At 37.7% G+C, this 17,839-nt stretch overlaps 2 protein-coding genes across 4 annotated transcripts in view; one reads left to right on the forward strand and one right to left on the reverse strand.

Moving 5' to 3' along the window:
• Window positions 1-6,740, forward strand: part of ripor2 (RHO family interacting cell polarization regulator 2) — a 120,734-nt gene extending 113,994 nt beyond the window's left edge. For all 3 annotated transcript variants that reach the window (XM_088090273.1, XM_088090272.1, XM_088090274.1), the window contains exons 19-22: window positions 2,102-2,301; window positions 2,420-2,503; window positions 3,068-3,158; window positions 4,081-6,740. In XM_088090273.1, coding sequence (XP_087946399.1) covers window positions 2,102-2,301; window positions 2,420-2,503; window positions 3,068-3,158; window positions 4,081-4,181 — 476 coding nt within the window. In that variant the 3' untranslated portion in view covers window positions 4,182-6,740. The remainder of the gene's footprint in view (window positions 1-2,101; window positions 2,302-2,419; window positions 2,504-3,067; window positions 3,159-4,080) is intronic.
• Window positions 6,741-11,842: 5,102 nt separating this feature from the next.
• On the reverse strand, window positions 11,843-17,006 carry gmnn (geminin DNA replication inhibitor). The gene is made up of 7 exons (XM_042506779.2): window positions 16,887-17,006; window positions 16,420-16,491; window positions 15,072-15,173; window positions 14,778-14,931; window positions 14,606-14,688; window positions 13,097-13,207; window positions 11,843-12,789 (listed from the first exon to the last, which is right to left on the reverse strand). The coding sequence occupies exons 2-7, from the start codon at window positions 16,474-16,476 to the stop codon at window positions 12,598-12,600; spliced, it is 699 nt and encodes a 232-aa protein (XP_042362713.2). The 5' UTR covers window positions 16,477-16,491; window positions 16,887-17,006; the 3' UTR covers window positions 11,843-12,597.
• Window positions 17,007-17,839: the final 833 nt, after the last annotated feature.

The raw sequence follows: 17,839 nt of genomic DNA on the forward strand, positions 1-17,839 counted from the left end.
ACAGCATGTTCAGGTCTTTTTTAGTATAGCCTGAAGAAAAAATTGTCGAAAAAGTCAACATTTTGAGCGTTTTGAGCCAAAGTACAGTATGGCAAAAAAATCCATACTATACATCAGGGAAAAATGGTCAAAAACGTTGTCCCTCCAAATGCTTCAAAAAGTCTTAGTACAGCATGTTTAGGTCGTTTATACTATAGGCTGATGAATAAACGGTCCAAAAAGTCAATATTTTAAGTGTTTTTAGCCAACGTATAGTATGGCAAAAAATCCATACTATAGCACAGGGAAAAATGGTCAAAAAAGTCATCACTCAGAATACTTTAAAAAGTCATAGTACAACATGTTCAGGTCTTTTTTAGTATAGCCTGATGAAAAAACGGTCCAAAAAGTCAAGATTTTGAGTGTTTTGAGCCAAAGTACAGTATGGGAAAAAAATCCATACTATAGCTCAGGGAAAAATGGTCAAAAAAGTCATCACTCAGAATACTTTAAAAAGTCACAGTACAGCATGTTTAGGTCTTTTTTAGTATAGCCTGATGAAAAAAAAAGTCCAAAAAGTCAATATTTTGAGCGTTTTGAACCAAAGTACAGTATGGCAAAAAAATCCATACTATAGCTCAGGGAAAAATGGTCAAAAAAGTCATCACTCAGAATGCTTTAAAAAGTCATAGTACAGCATGTTTAGGTCATTTATACTATACGCTGATGAAAAAATCGTCCAAAAAGTCAATATTTTGAGCGTTTTTAGCCAAAGTACAGTATGGCAAAAAAATCCATACTATAGCTCAGGGAAAAATGGTCAAAAAAGTCATCACTCAGAATACTTTAAAAAGTCACAGTACAGCATGTTTAGGTCTTTTTTAGTACAGCCTGATGAAAAAAAAGTCCAAAAAGTCAATATTTTGAGCGTTTTGAGCCAAAGTACAGTATGGCAAAAAAATCCATACTATAGCTCAGGGAAAAATGGTCAAAAAAGTCATCACTCAGAATGCTTTAAAAAGTCATGGTACAACACATTTGGGTCTTTTTTAGTATAACCCGATGAATAAACGGTCCAAAAAGTCAATATTTTGAGCGTTTTTAGCCAAAGTATAGTATGGCAAAAAAATCCATACTATAGCTCCGGGAAAAATGGTCAAAAACGTTGTCCCTCCAAATGCTTCAAAAAGTCATAGTACAGCATGTTTAGGTCTTTTTTAGTATAGCCTGATGAAAAAACGGTCCAAAAAGTCAAGATTTTGAGCGTTTTGAGCCAAAGTACAGAATGGCGAAAAAATCCATACTATAGCTCAGGGAAAAATGGTCAAAAAAGTCATCCCTCCAAATGCTTAAAAAAGTCATGGTACAGCATGTTCAGGTCTTTTTTAGTATAGCCTGAAGAAAAAATCGTCCAAAAAGTCAATATTTTGAGCGTTTTGAGCCAAAGTACAGTATGGCAAAAAAATCCAGGGAAAAATGGTCAAAAAAAGTCATCACTCAGAAAGCTTTACAAAGTCTTAGTACAGCATGATTAGGTCTTTTAAAAGTTAAGTTAAAGTCATAGTATGGTATGCTGAATGAATTATTTTAAAAAGGTCACAGCAAAGAATGTCAAAAAGTTTTTAACAAGTCATTGTATAGGATGTCCAAAGAACTGATGGAAAAAGTCATTGTTTTAAATGTCAAAAATGTAATTATAGACTAAGTCAAAAAAGTCATGGTATAGCATGTTAAAAAAAACTCTTGAACAAGTTATATTTTTGTATATTTAAAAAAGTCATACCTTAATGTAAAAACTTGAAAATTGAAAGTATAGGAAGTTGAAAAAAGTCATTGCTTAATATCTTGAAAAAACTTTAAAAAGTCATTGTTTCAAATGTAAAAAAAAATGTCATAGTATAGTGTGTTGAAAAAACTTGAAAAAGTCATAGTATGTACCAAAAAAACAGTTGTCATAAAAAGTCATAATAAAGTCATATAATAAGTCACTAAAGTTATGATCACATATTCTAATATGACTTAAATGATGTATTATTTTATGACTTGTTTTCAGTGAAGTTTATGAAAAATATGTCTCTACAGGCTACTTAATGTTTAAACTTTGTGTTTTTATCGTACGCAGAGGTGTTTGCAGAGGCTCTGTGCAGTGGGGATTATTCTCGGTGTCTAGCGGAGCTGGAGGAGGTGTCAGTGTCATCCCTGTGGCCGAGAAACAGCACCCTGAGGGCCCTGGCCTCCCTGCTCACTGCAGAGGACCCTCAGGTCAACAAGGCAGCAGCCGACTACCTCTGTTCTGCATCACACACCCACTTCAGGACCAGAGTGAGTAGTGATAACGTGAGGGAGTTTGTTTGAGAGATGCATGTGGGCAAACATTTCAAATGTTTTTGACAGATGCCACAAGCTACGTTTGATAGTTTATCTGTGTGTGTTTCCACAGGCAGTCGAATGCTACACCCACGCTCTGTCAGAGGCTGGAGTTCAGAGCCAAAGGGCGGCCTGCTCAGCTCTCAGCTGTCTGCAGGTCAGTGGCCTCTTACATCATCTACAGTTTTGATTCAGTGAAGAGTTGAAACTAGTTTAAATTTAGTTTGTGATTATTGCAGCTAACTCTCTTCCTGAGAGACACATTTTCATGGATAATTTTAGATTTTTTTTAAAAAGTGTTTCCCCCACACGCCACTGTTGATGTTAAGTGCTGCTGCTATATAAAAGTCTCCCCATATACAACTGACTCAGTATCTCTAAATATTTGAACAAGTAAGGATTAAAAACTGAACAAGAACAAATAAGGGTGCACCTATCAATCAGTTACCAATCGTAATCGGCCTATATTTGTTCAGCAGTGCTGATCAGATGACCCAAAACATGCGAGACAATGCACGCTACAAGAATAGCTTCACTGATCTGGCAGGTCTGACAAACTGAAGGTCACATTGAACATCCACTGTTGCATTCATGGCTTACTGCAAACCTGACGTCCAGCTCACCTGCCTGTCCCAAGTGCAGATGCAGCGTATTTCTTTCCTTGCTCGACATACATGCACTAGACAAGTGCCCTCCTCAGAGCTTTTCTTTCTGTCTGCAGGCAGTCGAGAGCATCAAAGCGGTGGTAGCACTGTGTGATTCAGCTGATGAAGAGCTTCGCCATGTCGCCATAGAAACCCTGCTCACATTTGGTGAGTGTCACATTTATGGAGCAATTGAATGTTGCTCAGCGTGGTCTTTTGCCACATTTCTATAAATCACAATTATTTCTGAATTGTATTTTAGGAACAGCTGCCAAGAAATACCTCATGCCATGAAGTTTAAAAATTTGTAATATGACGTATTTAAATTTGATCTGTGTACTACAATACAAACATGCATTTATTTTCTTAGTCCTTCTGTTGAATGTAATAAACATTTACAATAACTAACCGGGTAAAAAAAAACCCGCATCACGCACATAAATAGAAACAGTGCAGAGCAAATGCTGCCTCCGGTGGTTGGAGGCCTCCCAGAAAAACTCACCTAAAAAAATCAATAGCAATTTAAGTATATCCTATATTTAGAAAATGTACACGGCTTACCTTATCGTCAGAGAGCCCTTTCCAATGGGGAAGTCAAGCCATTCTCTCAAAGCCACCAGACTCCTTTGACATTGTTGCTGGTCTACTGCTGCCTTGATCAGTTTGTTCCTAAGGAAAAGCAGTGAAAATATTACAAATACATATAAAATGCATACTCTGAAACAGATGTTTTTTTTCTGGCTAGAAATGACAGTAGAAATAATCAAGTTTCCCAGTTTCACATATCTCTGCAATTAAAAGAAATTACCACTTGTCTACCTGTAACTGACTGTTGTTTTTAGCACTAAATTGGCCTAAAAAAAGCCAACAATGCCCAACTAGTGCCAACAATGCAGGTCACACTGCAAAAGCTATGGCAACATGAAACCCACAAACGGCCGACTGTTGGCCAAGTTTGTCTGGCCCTTAAAGCCTAACTATTTTGACTGCAGGGATACAATTGCAATCTGAGAAACAGCAAGTCATTCGTCATAACTGAAATCTGCTTGGGGGTACAGGTGTTTATCGATCACGCTTGTGTTTGTGGCAGGTGAGGAGGGACGGCTGGCGTACGAGCAGCTGGACACGGTGCCTGGGGAAATCATCCGCCTTGGCACACGGCGAGGAAACGCTGTCACCACTGCCTTCTGAGCCACTGTGCCACCGAAAGAAATCACAAATGACTTCTCAGCCCAACCTCCGTGAAGAGCACTGCCCCCCCCCCCAAATCACTGCACACCTCACAGGGCTGTTAATGACAGATCACTTCATTGATCTGATGTTTTTAGGGGCACAGACTTAAGGATCTTGACACCGCCACATTAGATCACTGTTCTTACTGATACTGCCTCCTAAAAAGAACTAACACCAAACAAACTGTCTTAACCACAAAAGACACACAACCTATACCCCTCCTGCACACACACTCCTCGTCCCTCCATCACCTCCACTTTCAGACACTCCCCCCTTCCTCACCCTGCTTTCTGAGCCAGGCAGACCGGTCAAGTTGAGTTTAACTGGAGAGCACGAGTTCAACTAGACATAAAGCTGCTCCAAAGACTGAGGAAACTAGAATCAGAGCACCCTTCACATAACCTCTGTCAACAAGCCACTGCACACAACACTTGTATCACCTAGCTCACTGATTAATCACCTTGATTGTTACAGAGTCAGTTGTGTCACGCAATATACTAACTATGACCTTTGAATAATCACTGTCTATCATTAGAAATGTTTTCTGGCGCTTTCGGAAGATTTGCACTGTTGTAAGGCATGTAAATATGGCATATTTTACACAGCTGGTGTAATATACGTTGTTTGTAATCGAAATATATTTTTAAGTTCTGTTTTCTAGTACGTTCCATTTTGAGTTTCAGGGATTCTTGTACGATTGAAAGATGTGCGTCTTGTGGCAGGCAGGACCATGAATAAGTTGAGAATGCCTTTTTAAGAGGAAGCAATGTTGTGGTTTAAAAGCCGTACTTTAACAGCAGTTTACAGTCCTGAACAGATTTTGACCTCAGCTATCTAACAGTGGAGGAAAACTGATGTGTAGAGGTGAAACAGGTCAGCACTCACTCACTCTGCAGTTAATATCAGTTTTCTCATACTTGCAGTTGAACAAGTGCAATTTCTCTGTACATACGTGACTCTTTTGCACCTAGCTGGCATTAGAAGACATTTGATAAAAGTCAGCTTTGACCATTTGAGCCTTGACGTGGTCAAAGCAGACATGTTTCCACAAATACACTCTTTTGTTGATGTATTTTTCCTACAAGGTACGGAGCAAGTCCAGGGCAATAAATCTGGTTTAGGATCGTGATCGTGCACTTTTTCAATAACTGTACAGAGAGGACACTGGGCTGAGTACAGGCCTCCATTTTGGCTAACTGCACATTCATACAGTATGTGAGCTAGTGGCAGGATTAGAAATTAAGCTTTTCTTAAGAGAAGCTACAGAATGAAGTGTTTTGTTTTGGGTCCATCTTCACTGTAATGTGGGAAACTGACCCAAGATAAGCGCCCAATTCCAACTTTTCTCATCATAACTGTACTACTGAGTCGTGTGCTAGTGCACGACGACAAAACTCACATTTGTTCACACATCTTATTTATTATTTACTTGTAATTCTAATATTCTTTGGAGTTATACTGTAATAGTGCAGATGACATTGTTATGTAAATGAAATGTGTATTTATGTTCTATTTTGGATAAGGTCTAGTATTTGAAATATTGTTTGTTTTAAAAGGCTTCCATGTTGTTATCATGCAAATGATCTCATGCTTAACTTTAATTGGAGTTTATTTTGAAGGAATTATATTAGATTAATTATTATTTTGGAGAAGATTAAGATTTGCAAATAATCTAAAAATACTATAGATTTTTTTCCCTAAAAAGTTCTGAACATAATGGGACATTTTATATTAGAAATTTTACTTTATTACTTAGATTTACTGTAACCAAAGGAAGAATTAATTTTAAGATTTTAATAAGAGCTCATAATTCATTAAGAGGAATGTATTTTCAATACAACATTTGCATTTTGGCCGGAATACTCATCTTATCTTTAAAAGCACAACTTAAAAGTAAGACAAACCCATAATATATGAATCTTATTTGGTTCTGATGGCACAGTCCAAAAGCCATATTAAATAAAAGCAAGTGGTAATATTTTTATGAAATGTATTTTTTCTTTTGTATTATAATCTGTAAATGTGTGAAGTTGTTACTAAAAGCTGAAAATGGTTTTCTTTTTTTTTCTATACAGCCTTTTGCAAAACATGGTCCATATTTTAAGTAACAGTTACTTGTATTTCTTCCATGATGTGAATATCATTACAATATCTTGGTAAAGTATCTTATTCATCCATTCATTCAGTGTTTAATTTTTTTTATTTTAAATGAGCTACTTTCTTTTTACAAACTTGCAGTTTACCAGTGTTAAGTCAAGTTAATTCATTGACTGTTCAATTCCTAATCACCACAAAGTACAAGTTGTCAAAATGTGCACATCTTTAATTATTTAGAGACTGGTTTTAAGAATAACTTGGTACACTTTGTTGAAATTGATCTTTATCCATCTCTGGTCAATAGCTTCTGTACTGATCCATTTAGTTGCATACTACACATCTCCATTGTGGTTAGCAGCATTTCCTCTGCTTATCAAAAGTTGCAATAAAGTTTATTTTTGCATAATTAAAATGACAAAATTGTGGATTTTTTTTCCAAAATGAAAATCTGAAATGTATCAAGACTGATGTTTGGTTGATGATGGTTACATGTTCATTTAGCCTTTTCATTGTACAGATAATAGTTTTAACTTATCAATTGAAAAGGATAACTAATTAAAGCTGCAAGCAGCGCTGAACGGGCCCTCGCACCCCCACGTCCGGGTTCTGGTGGGACTCCAGCTAATGCACTCGTTCATTTCTGTAAAAGTCGGATAATATTCGCAAAGAGTTTGGACCCTAGAGTGAGCTACTTCACTTGGTGTTGTACTTCCAGCTGCCACTAGGTGGAAGAGGAGGAGATTCCATTTTGTCTTCGTGTACATCATTTGTTGACCAAACCATGTCAATATCATGTAAATCCAATGAGAATTGTCCCTCAAGGCTTACTTCCTGTTGCTAGTAGGTGGCGCTATTATGACTAGTTAATATTGTCATTAGGGCGGGACCCTAATAAAACCTATGAGGTTTCAGGCAGATCGGACAATGTACACCAAAGTTACAACAATGTCCTTTTTTCTTGCGAAACATCAAAATTGTACGCCAGATAACAGGAAAACCATAAAAGTTTTAAATGAGCCATTGATAACTTTCAATCGGGAAGGTCTTAAGATCATACAGACAAAAATTTAAACTGGATCCCATTAATTGTGTTGGCCAAGTTGATAAAAGTTGATAAAAAAAGTTATTTCCTGTGGCTACTAGGTGGCGCTTTCATGATGAGTGAACATTGTTACACAAATGTGTTCAGGGCGGGACCCACATCAAACCTATGAAGTTTCAGGCAGATCGGACAGTGTAATTGAAATTATGCATATGTATGTATCATGCTCAGAAGCACAAAAACCCTCTTGGACCCACCCCCCAAACCCAACAGGAATTTGGCCATTTTGAACTTTGTGCTGATTTTTGGTGATTTCGGGCCTCGTACTTGCCATCTTGTCCTACAGGATTGAGGCAGTCGACTTCAGAATTAGTGTGTCCATTCTCAATCCCTTGGTAATGAAAAGTTATCACAGGTCCGCGCAAAACTTTTATAGTTTTCCCGTTACGTGGCGTACAATTTCGATGTCACGCCATACAACTGGAAATTGTAACTTTGGTGTACATTGTCCGATCTGCCTGAAACTTCATAGGTTTGATGAGGGTCCCGCCCTGAACACATTTGTATAACAATATTCACTAGTTGTGATAGCACCACCTAGTAGCCACAGGAAATAACTTTTTTTAAATACTTTTTATCAACTCGGCCTACATAATTAAAGGGAGCCAATTGAAATTTTGTCTGTATGATCTTAAGACCTTCCCGATTGAAAGTTATCAATGGTCCGAGCAATACTTTTACGGTTTTCCCATTATCTGGCATACAATTTTGATGTTTCGCAAGAAAACAGGACATTTTTGTGACTTTGGTGTACATTGTCCGATCTGCTTGAAACCTCATAGTTTTTATTAGGGTCCCGCCCTGAACACGTCTGTATGGCAATATTAACTAGTCATATTAGCGCCACCTACTAGCAACAGGAAGTAAGCCTTGAGGGATAATTATCACTGGATTTACATGATATTGACATGGTTTGGTCAACAAATGATGTACACAAAGACGACATGGAATGTGTGTCTCCTCCGCTGCCACCTAGTGGCTGCTGGAAGTACGACACCATGTGAAGTAGCTCACTCTGGGGTCCAAACTCTTTGCATGTATTATCTGACTTTCACAGAAATTAATGAGCGCATTAGCTGGAGTCCCACCAGAACCCAGATGTACATGGGGGTGCAAGGGCCCGTTCATCACTGCTTGCAGCTTTAATTTGCCATGAAGTTAATGGGCATTTAGGGTGTAGAGGCAATGGGTGGGAGATTTTATCACACAATATGTGATATTACTACGATATCTTTATTATGTGACAATATAACTGGGGCACCTAGTAGCTCACCAGGGAGAGCAAATGCTACATGTAAAAAGGCTGTCCTCATCACAGTGGCTGCAGGTTTCTATTAAAACACACTGCCAACTACTGTGTGTCATCCCCTCTCTCTCCCCTTTTCACTCTATAACTGTCCTATTGGATAAAGCTTATAAAAGCCCCAAAAAATCTTTAAAAAATTAAAAATAACTAAATGGAAAGTTTCAGTTTAAGTCAATGACATGAATAAATACCTCACAGTCAAGGTTCCTCGATCCATCCATTTTCTGTAACCACTTATCCTCTTTAACGGTCATAGGGGGAACACAACCAATCCCAGATGATATTATGCGAGAGGCGGGATCCACCCTGAGCAGGCCGCCAGACCATCAAAGGGCTGACAAACAGAGTCAGACAGGTTCCTCGATCCTAACGAGACAAGAAAGTGATCAGAATGGTGAAAATTATAGTCTTATTTGTTAAACACCTTACAACAAGCCCTCCTTTTGAATTATCATTTCCTAATAATCTTAAAACGCATGCTCTCTTATGTGTCTAGATCCGGTTCTAGAGGGGACTAATATGGAAAACTAAGCAAAGGTCATCTGCTATTTGACTGAGCCTTTACTGTAAAATATAAGCACTGTTGTGTTTAATAAAATGTTTGGATTTTAATAGAGAAAGTATGATATTTAATTTTGTAAAATTGTTATAAACAAACTGAATGAACTTCATATCATTGGCCATGTTGGGCTGTATGTGGATCAGGTTTTTGCACCTGTCGAGTGCCCCAGGGATGACATTGCTCTGTAGGCCAATATAAAAGTTAGCTTTGCCCTGGCTCACTCATTAAAAAGCCCATTGGATTTTGGATGACTGCAGAAAAAATAAGCTTTGTGGTAAACATACTTAAGAAAAAGCAGCATTATAGCATTCTTTTTTGTGCATCCAAAATGTGGATAGCACTGTCTATTGTCTTCAACATGAGAACCAGGACAGCCCAGCTCAAGAGTTGCAAGACTAGAGAAACCAGGGAACCTGCAGTCCCAGCAAAGAGCTTCAGGACCTGAGAAAAGCCCTGTAGGACTCTGAAGGACACAACTTTAAGTTGGCCTCAGAAATTGCTGCCCAGAAGGAGCAGGTTTCCACTGCAGAAGATGATCTTGAAGGTTCTACAGTCTGAAAAGAAAGCCATGGCCAGGGAAAAAGATGCACTGATCCAATCGCTTCAGCAAAGTCTGTGTGAAGCCCAGATTGAGACCCTGTCGGTTAAATTCTACTGGACTGCAGCGATCAGCCGGGTCACTGCATTCTAGAAAGAGATCAGGAGACTCAGAGAGATCTGGGAGAAGGAGGCTGATAACATCAAATGTGCCTCAGAGCTTGATGCCAAGCGCAAAACCCTGCAAGAGGACTCTTGGGCCAGTGGTGATATATTATGAAATGTATTTTTTATTTTGTATGATAATCTGTAAAAGTGTGAAGTTGTTACTAAAAGCTGAAAATGGTGTTCATTTTTTTTGTGGTCCATATTTTAAGTAAAGGTTACAATTATTTCTTCCATGATGCGAAAATCATTAAAGCATCTTGGTAAAGTATGTTATTCATCCACTCAGTCAATGTTTAATTTTTATTTTATTTTCAGTGAGCTACTTTCTTTTTACAAATTTGCAGTTTACTAGTGTTAAGTCAAGTTAATTCATTGGCTGTTCAAGTCCTAATCACCAAGTTTAGACCTTGGGTTGTCCAGCGTGCCAATGAGGAATTGTGTTTTTGTTTAAATAATTATGCATCTGAGTGAAATCTTGAATGAGGATAGTACATTTTGGGGTGTCTGTGTAGCTCACCAGCTGCTAAAGTTCCGACCACAAAGGCTGGTTCCCTGCTGCAGTCGCCAGGTTCCAAGTCTTGTTCCCGGGCTTTCTGTCTCACTATAAAAAAACAAAGAAAAACGCAACAACAAAAACATAGAATAAAAGATAGTTTGTGCTGCTGAATTTCAATGCTGATTACATTACTGAATAATTTAACACTATTTCATTGAGTAAAACCACACAACAAGAACTTGTGGGTAAAGTTATCAAAACTACAAAATAACAGCAGAATCAAAGCAAACGCATGTTTTAAAGGTCCAGTTTGCAGTATTTAAAGTGATATTTTGGCAGTAACACAACAAAATATTCATTACAATTTACATTAGTTCATAATAACCTGAAAATAATAATGGTTAAATTTTCACCACCTTAGAATGAGCTGTTTTCATCCACATATGAAGCAGGTTCTCTCGCAGTCTGCCATGCTGTTTCTACAGTAGCCAAGAACGGACAAACCAAACTCTAGTGGTAGATAGGGCCATTTTGGTTTTCACTTGCCAATGTAGTTGTTCTTGTGGTGGTAAAGGAGAAACAGCTTTCCCTATGTAAACCAAGTTATTGCACGTTTAAGGAAAAAAAGAAAGCTTTATATTTTTAAATTTTTGTTTTGGGTTTTTTTTGGGGGGGGGACTGTTTTAATATTTTTTTTTAAGTAGTACATTTATATGGTTAAAGTACACAGTATTATCAGCAAAATATACATCAAGCAGATATTGTGCAGAAAAAGACTTCCTGTGACTTATCAGTACTGGTGCAAAAATGTGGTAATAATATTGTAATTAGCTGAGGTGACTTGGAAGCAGGTCAACATCTCAGTCAAAAGCCTTTCCACCAAAGACCAACAGTTGGTAACACTGAAGTTATTTTTTGCATTTCAGTCGTCAAGATGGTGACAAGACTGTTCCAGATGAACCAATACTACAAGGTAGAAATTCTGCAGTCAATTGATTGGTCGAGAGAATCATTACTCTGGTGCTACAGGGACTCATTCCACAGTTCACTATTTTTAAATATCCCACTGATGGCAACAGAGTAACACTACAGCCTGTTGATTGTTCTTAAAACTTGAAGTGCAACCCCACTCTGTGGACAATCGAGGTACAGACATTCCTCTGCATTGCCCTTTAAAATAGGAGATACAGCAAGAGCGGGATGGAGCAGCCTACAGTGCTTACTGTCTGATGGAAACATGAAACCGATTTAGGGTTTAGGAATATGTCTGCACCACTTCTCAGTGTACTACACTAAGTGTTTGGTGGAAAAGCTTCTAAAGATCCAAAACCACAAGAAAAAGAAAAAACACTTTTATTTTTTTCAAAAAAGTGTTTATTTTACATAGGCTTTATGTACACAACTGTGCCACAAAAAATGCACAATTTTACAGTGTAAACCAACACTTCAGGGCCATGGCATAGGCCACATCTAAAATCACCTTAATAGGCCTTTTTCACAGCACTTTTTGACTCGTAGTTGGAAAAGTGCAAGAGTTAATGTCACATTGCTGACACTGATTGGTCTGACCATCAAGAAAAATGAAGACTGGGCATGAGGGGTCCCACAGGGGTTCAAGTGGGACCTGCATCCCTTGTTATCAGCAACTGATGGACAATAATTTCATCAGTACTATGACATTACCAACATCACTAGTGGCTCAGGTCTGTCCAAGTATCCCAGTGGGCCAGAACAGTGAGCCAGCCTGCTGAAACTGAAGGAATGAAATGGAAGTCAGCCATCATTAATTATATAAATTAAACCTGAGCTTTTCCTACTGTGACTTGTCAAAATATCTGCCGTGACAGAGGCCTATAACACCTTAGTTTTGAAAGCCAATTTACCTGAACATGAACTAAAAAGTTCAGCAAAAGTTAATAAAAACCAGCCCCGTCTCTTCAAGGGTTGAATATAAAATGTGCGCTTTCAAAACTGTTGCACTTTAAAGTACATAAACAATTACTTTGAAAAGCCAATTCAGTCAAACGGCTGGCCACTTGTTGCTTCCAAAGCACACTTTCAGCTCAAGTCTGAGTCCATAACATACAAGAATGGTGTCAGTCAATCCTACTCTCCTGAGGGTCCAGCGTGTTCGTGGTCTGAGGTCTCATCTTCCTCTGAATCACTCTGACTGCAATCAGAGTCGTCATCCTCACTCTGACCTGCCACTTCAGCATCATCATGCTCATCTTCCTCGTCCACATCAAGAGCAATCTCCCTCAGTTCTTCCAGGTTGTCTGGGCTCTTCCCAGTCAGCCTCTTTAAAAAAAAAAAAAAAAAAAAGACAGGACATCAGATTTACATACAAGCAGGTTCAATGGTGTGATCTAGTTTTGGTTTTATTTATTTATGTCAGTATTTTGGTGCTGCTATCTGAACATATGACAAGATGAGCACTGGAGTAAAAAATTATGGATTTTTTCTAACATTTCACATGTAATGCTTGGATTTAAACCAGATCATCTATGCATATAGGACAAACTTGTGATTAAGTTATTGTGGGCACAAAATGTCACCACAGAAATCAGGACATTATATTATAGGCTTATAATACCAGTGTTCCTACCTCAATCATATCAGCCATGTACTGCACGTGTTGTGCCAGCTCCTGCAGCTCTTCATTTTCACACTTGAGCTGTGTTATCTGTTCATCTTTAGCCTCAATGTCTTTGTGTAACTGGTAAAGAGAAGAGAGAAAAAACTTAAGCATGATAGACAGCAAGCTTGAAAAGGCAAACAAAAAGCACAATAATCATGGAACAATGCAAGGATGCAAACACATGAAGGTGAAAAAGAGCTGCCTGAAGTCGGGCAGGGGGAATGACAACGCATGATCATAAAACTATGTGACAAAAGAGCCAGTTCCGACCTCCCTGCGGTCCCTAGTCAAGGGGACCTCCTACCTGAACCAGGCTGTGAGCCATGTGAACCATCTGCCATATTCACAATCAAACCAGGCATCCCAGTGCTCCCACTACAATCCTCTCTCCTTTAAAACTGCTTGCTCTCTGTGTTGGTCTAAGAATAATTAGACCTTTCCCTCCAGATTTCCATTTACACATTTGCAAATATAAAAACAAAAATTCATATGATGGCATGAGGAAAATCTATACTGAGAGCATACAATTTAAATTTCTTTTAGAATATAAAAATGCTATAACCCGTCCATTTTTTTGGCTAGTAGCAGAGAGCAAAATGCAGTCAAAATTAAGACAGTGAGAAGGGCACATCTGATACTGTGGAAAAAAATATTAAAACCATTTCAAGTAATGAGTAGATTTTTTTTAATATAACATGAATTCATACTGTCCAGCTAATTAACATTTTAAATCTAATATTTAATCAATAGTAAAAGCCAATCTATTACTTTAGACCTTGCATTAGTCCAGAGTTGTAACTAAAACTTGACAAAGACTAGATAATCAGCATCTTGTATTAAAATTATGTTACTCAATGAGTCACACACACTCATGTTAACTGGACTGCACGTTTCATCTTGTTCATTTTCATATGAACATGTTAACAAAACACATTTATGTTTGCCTCTAAGCATTTATCAAAGTTAAATTGTCACCTTTACTTCTCACTTCTGTCAGTCAGTCAAGTGGTTTGCAAGCAAGACAGACCAAAAAAAAACTCACTGCTCAGCTTAGGACACAAGACAGATTAAGGAGAAATGCACGAGATTCACACAAGTTGCCCAAATGAGTGTGAAAACAGCCAATTTCACCAAGCAAGATGTTTGCATCCCTTAGACAATGGGCTAACCGGACTAAGCTTTAATAAATTAAACAGCTTCAAAATGATGCATCAATATAGCACCAATCACTGGCTAAACGATTCAGAAAAGGCCCAAAGTTTACAAACTCCACCGTGAATTGAGTTTACACTTTTATCTTTACAGGATTTGCTTTTAAAAATAAATTGATTTCAATGAGTGCATTTAGGTGCAAAGTTACTTCTAAATCCAGTGCCAGCTGGACTGGAGCCAGCTGAGGCTGAGTCAGTCTGTGGGAGCGTGGGAAACAACTCAATTGACAGCTAAACATTAGCCGTCTCTTAGTGATTAACTCACCTTCTCGTTCTCCTGTAGAACATTGTACAAGGCCTTCCGACGCTCCTCTGCGACCTCTTTCCAGTAAGTTGAAGGAGGCATTTCTACAACAGCAACGGAAATTTAAGCTCAAGATAATGTGAAAATAATTTGGGGGTTGCGAGTGTGAAATGCATGGATTAAAAATCCCTACCTACGACCATTAGCTCATATGCTTCTTTAGACATGCCATCTGTCAAACACTGAGATGCTTCAGTTTGTGTAGATTTGACCTCTACCTTCACCCTCTTTGGACCTCTAGTTTGTTCTGCACCCCACTGTTTCCGTTTGGGGATGACCTTTCCCACCTAAAGAGGAAATAAAAATATTTAAACCCTACAAAATGTTGAGTGCTATAGATCACTTGTTCTGTCTGTGGAACTATTCTATACCAAGTACCAAGTATATACAAAATAGACAGCCAACTAAAATAACTTCCACTACATACCTGAGCTGACCTTCCCAAATCTTTGTTGACAGCTGAGGACTGGAGCACCTGCAGGGTTTGCCTCAGGGGTCCCATAGCTTTCTGAGACGGTGTGAAAAAGCTCTGCAGGACAAAAACAAGTGTTACCTTACAGCTGAGTGGATCACAAATCAAAGACTTGAGAATGGTTAACAAAAGGCAAGATCTCAAACCTTTCCCAGATGAGTCTTGAGAAACTCAACATTGAGTCACATGGAAAACCAACATGACCCATGTCCTCATTTTCAAAGCTTCTATTCAGCAGGGCTTAGCATCACTTTGCATGCTTTACTTTAGTTACACTGTCACCATGGGAGAGGGCATAAGTGAAGTGGCCAACAACACTGCTGCCATGTGCAACAGACCTACAGGTGTGGAAACAGGGGCAGGGCCTTAAATCTTTTAACAGCCGTGGGAAAGTTTCTCCTCAAGGCTCATTACAGAGGACCCAACATGCTCACTTTGTTAATGATTGGCCACAGCCCCAAAACACTGCAGATGTGTTTCATGCTGGTAAAAAAAAAGTGATCTTTTGGTGATTTTGAGCTGTGGGGGAGACAATGTCTTACACTATTTGAGGTTGAGAGTCCCATATGCTCAATTGAACACATTAAGGATCTAGTTTGTTCCTCAGTCTGTCAATCTGCTAAATCAGAGTGGAGCTCCTACATGGCCACAGAGTACCTGGGTCAAAAGTAAATGTAATGATAGATAAATAAATAAATAAATAAATAAAAATAAAATAATAATAACAACAATAACAATAACAACAACAACAACAACAACAATAATATGTTCAACTGCACCCACTTTTTGTAATGTCTGGTGTGGTTTGTGTGATTAAGGTCCCCATCATTATTATTTTTTTGTTGTTATTTTACAGGGTTTGTGAAGCTTAATGCAAGTTAGATTTAAGATGAACCTAACAAATAGCTCAAAGCTAGGGATAGTTTCTGTTTACTGTAACAAAGCATTACCTTATTGGTCAAGTTGAAGTTAGATTATCTTCAAACTTTGCAAAAATAAATACATTAACTCTTTTATCTTGATCTGCATGAAGTTAATGCACGCAGTATTCAGTAAATTCTAATAAAAGATCAAAGTCATTACAATGCAACATCTAAAAACAATTATACATAATATTCTACAAACTCTGGTATAATGATACAAATGCAGATATCTACACAATGCTAATCATGTGCTAAATTGGCACGTGATGAGATTATCAATCCCAACAATGGTAAAATACCGTGGTTAAACCCAAACCTTACAATGACGTTACCTTTTATGTACATTCATTAACACATTTCAAAAAGGACAAATTACTCACCTTAATATTCTCATTTGACTTCGGGTGGCTGTGTTTTAGCTTTCCACTGACACTCATTTTCTTTCAGGAGAGCTGTTGGAGAAATAGCATAACGTCAGCACACGGAGGTACACGCATTTGATGAGAAACTAGCAAACAAGCTAACTTATTTTAAAATAAGGTAGCGTTAGCTTAATAACGTTAGCGTCAAAGGGCTACGGTGATTGTTAAACATTTTACTCGGCTTCATTAGCGTGCTAAAAGGCCGGTTTATCGTTAACTTAAACGTGTCGCCACCTCTGTAGGAAAAGTTTGTACGGTTACAAACGGAGACTTTACTCAGCTAACGCCAAGAAACACGATAATTCCAGCGAGCACGGCTACAGGTGGCACAAAGGCAGTTAACGTTAGTCAGACTTTATCAGCAGCAGAAGTGAATATACTTAAATTAGGCTGTATTGTAGCAGTTAAACGTTAAACCTCCTTACCGTTGACGAGGAGAACTTCTTTGTGCGACTTCCCTTTCTGTTCTCTGTAATTTCCCGCGCCAGGGGCTTAAATACGCCCATCCGGTCCATAATACGTCCGTGATCCGGTCACGTGACGAAGATTGCCGTTGTTTTTTTTCCTCCACTTTCTTTATCATATACACGCCCAACTACAAAAATACATATAGATACATAGATTTAAAAAATAATAATAATAATAAAAAATACATATATAAAAAAAAAATAAATAATAATAATAATAATAATAATAATAATAATAATAACAATAATAATAATAAAATATACACAATAAAATTAGAAAACTACTAAAACTAAAAAGCAAACTAACAGAAAATATAATTACATTCACATTTTATAATGCCAAGGTCTGTTTGGCATGCATATTATAAAAAATTTATACCTTGAATGTATTAACAGCCTTTATGATCTTAGATCTTGAATAGCCGATAAGGTGCTACACTGCTCAAATTCTTCAATAAAGTGCAGGAAAGTTATATTACTTGTATTACTTTCTGACCATTTTTTAAATTTACAAATATGTAATTTTCCAGAAAATAATAAAAACGTTCTTTGACATACAGATTATTATTTTCAATCGTATCTTCCCCAAAGTATAGCATTACCTCAAAATATATATCGGCCTATTTCAACATTTATCTTAAGTTTCCTTTTTTTTTTCTTTTTTTTTTTTGAAAATTGGCGACAACAATCCAAAACATTCTGCTGTATATTCAGTGAAAAAAATAAGTGAGAAATACTCTCCTTTTCCAGTCCCGAAAATCACATTTATAATCAACATTCAATTTGAATTTTTTCAACATCCGTACTGATTACTAACTACAATTATTTTCAACATCAAAATTTATCGTTATTCTGGAAAGGAAAAACCGTTTTAAATGGTAAATAAGCTGCCAGAGTGCTTTACATTACAT

The sequence above is a fragment of the Plectropomus leopardus genome, chromosome 17 (assembly GCF_026936395.1).
Source record: "Plectropomus leopardus strain MGB_pleo_1.0 chromosome 17, ASM2693639v1, whole genome shotgun sequence".
In the NCBI taxonomy this organism is placed as follows: domain Eukaryota; kingdom Metazoa; phylum Chordata; class Actinopteri; order Perciformes; family Serranidae; genus Plectropomus; species Plectropomus leopardus.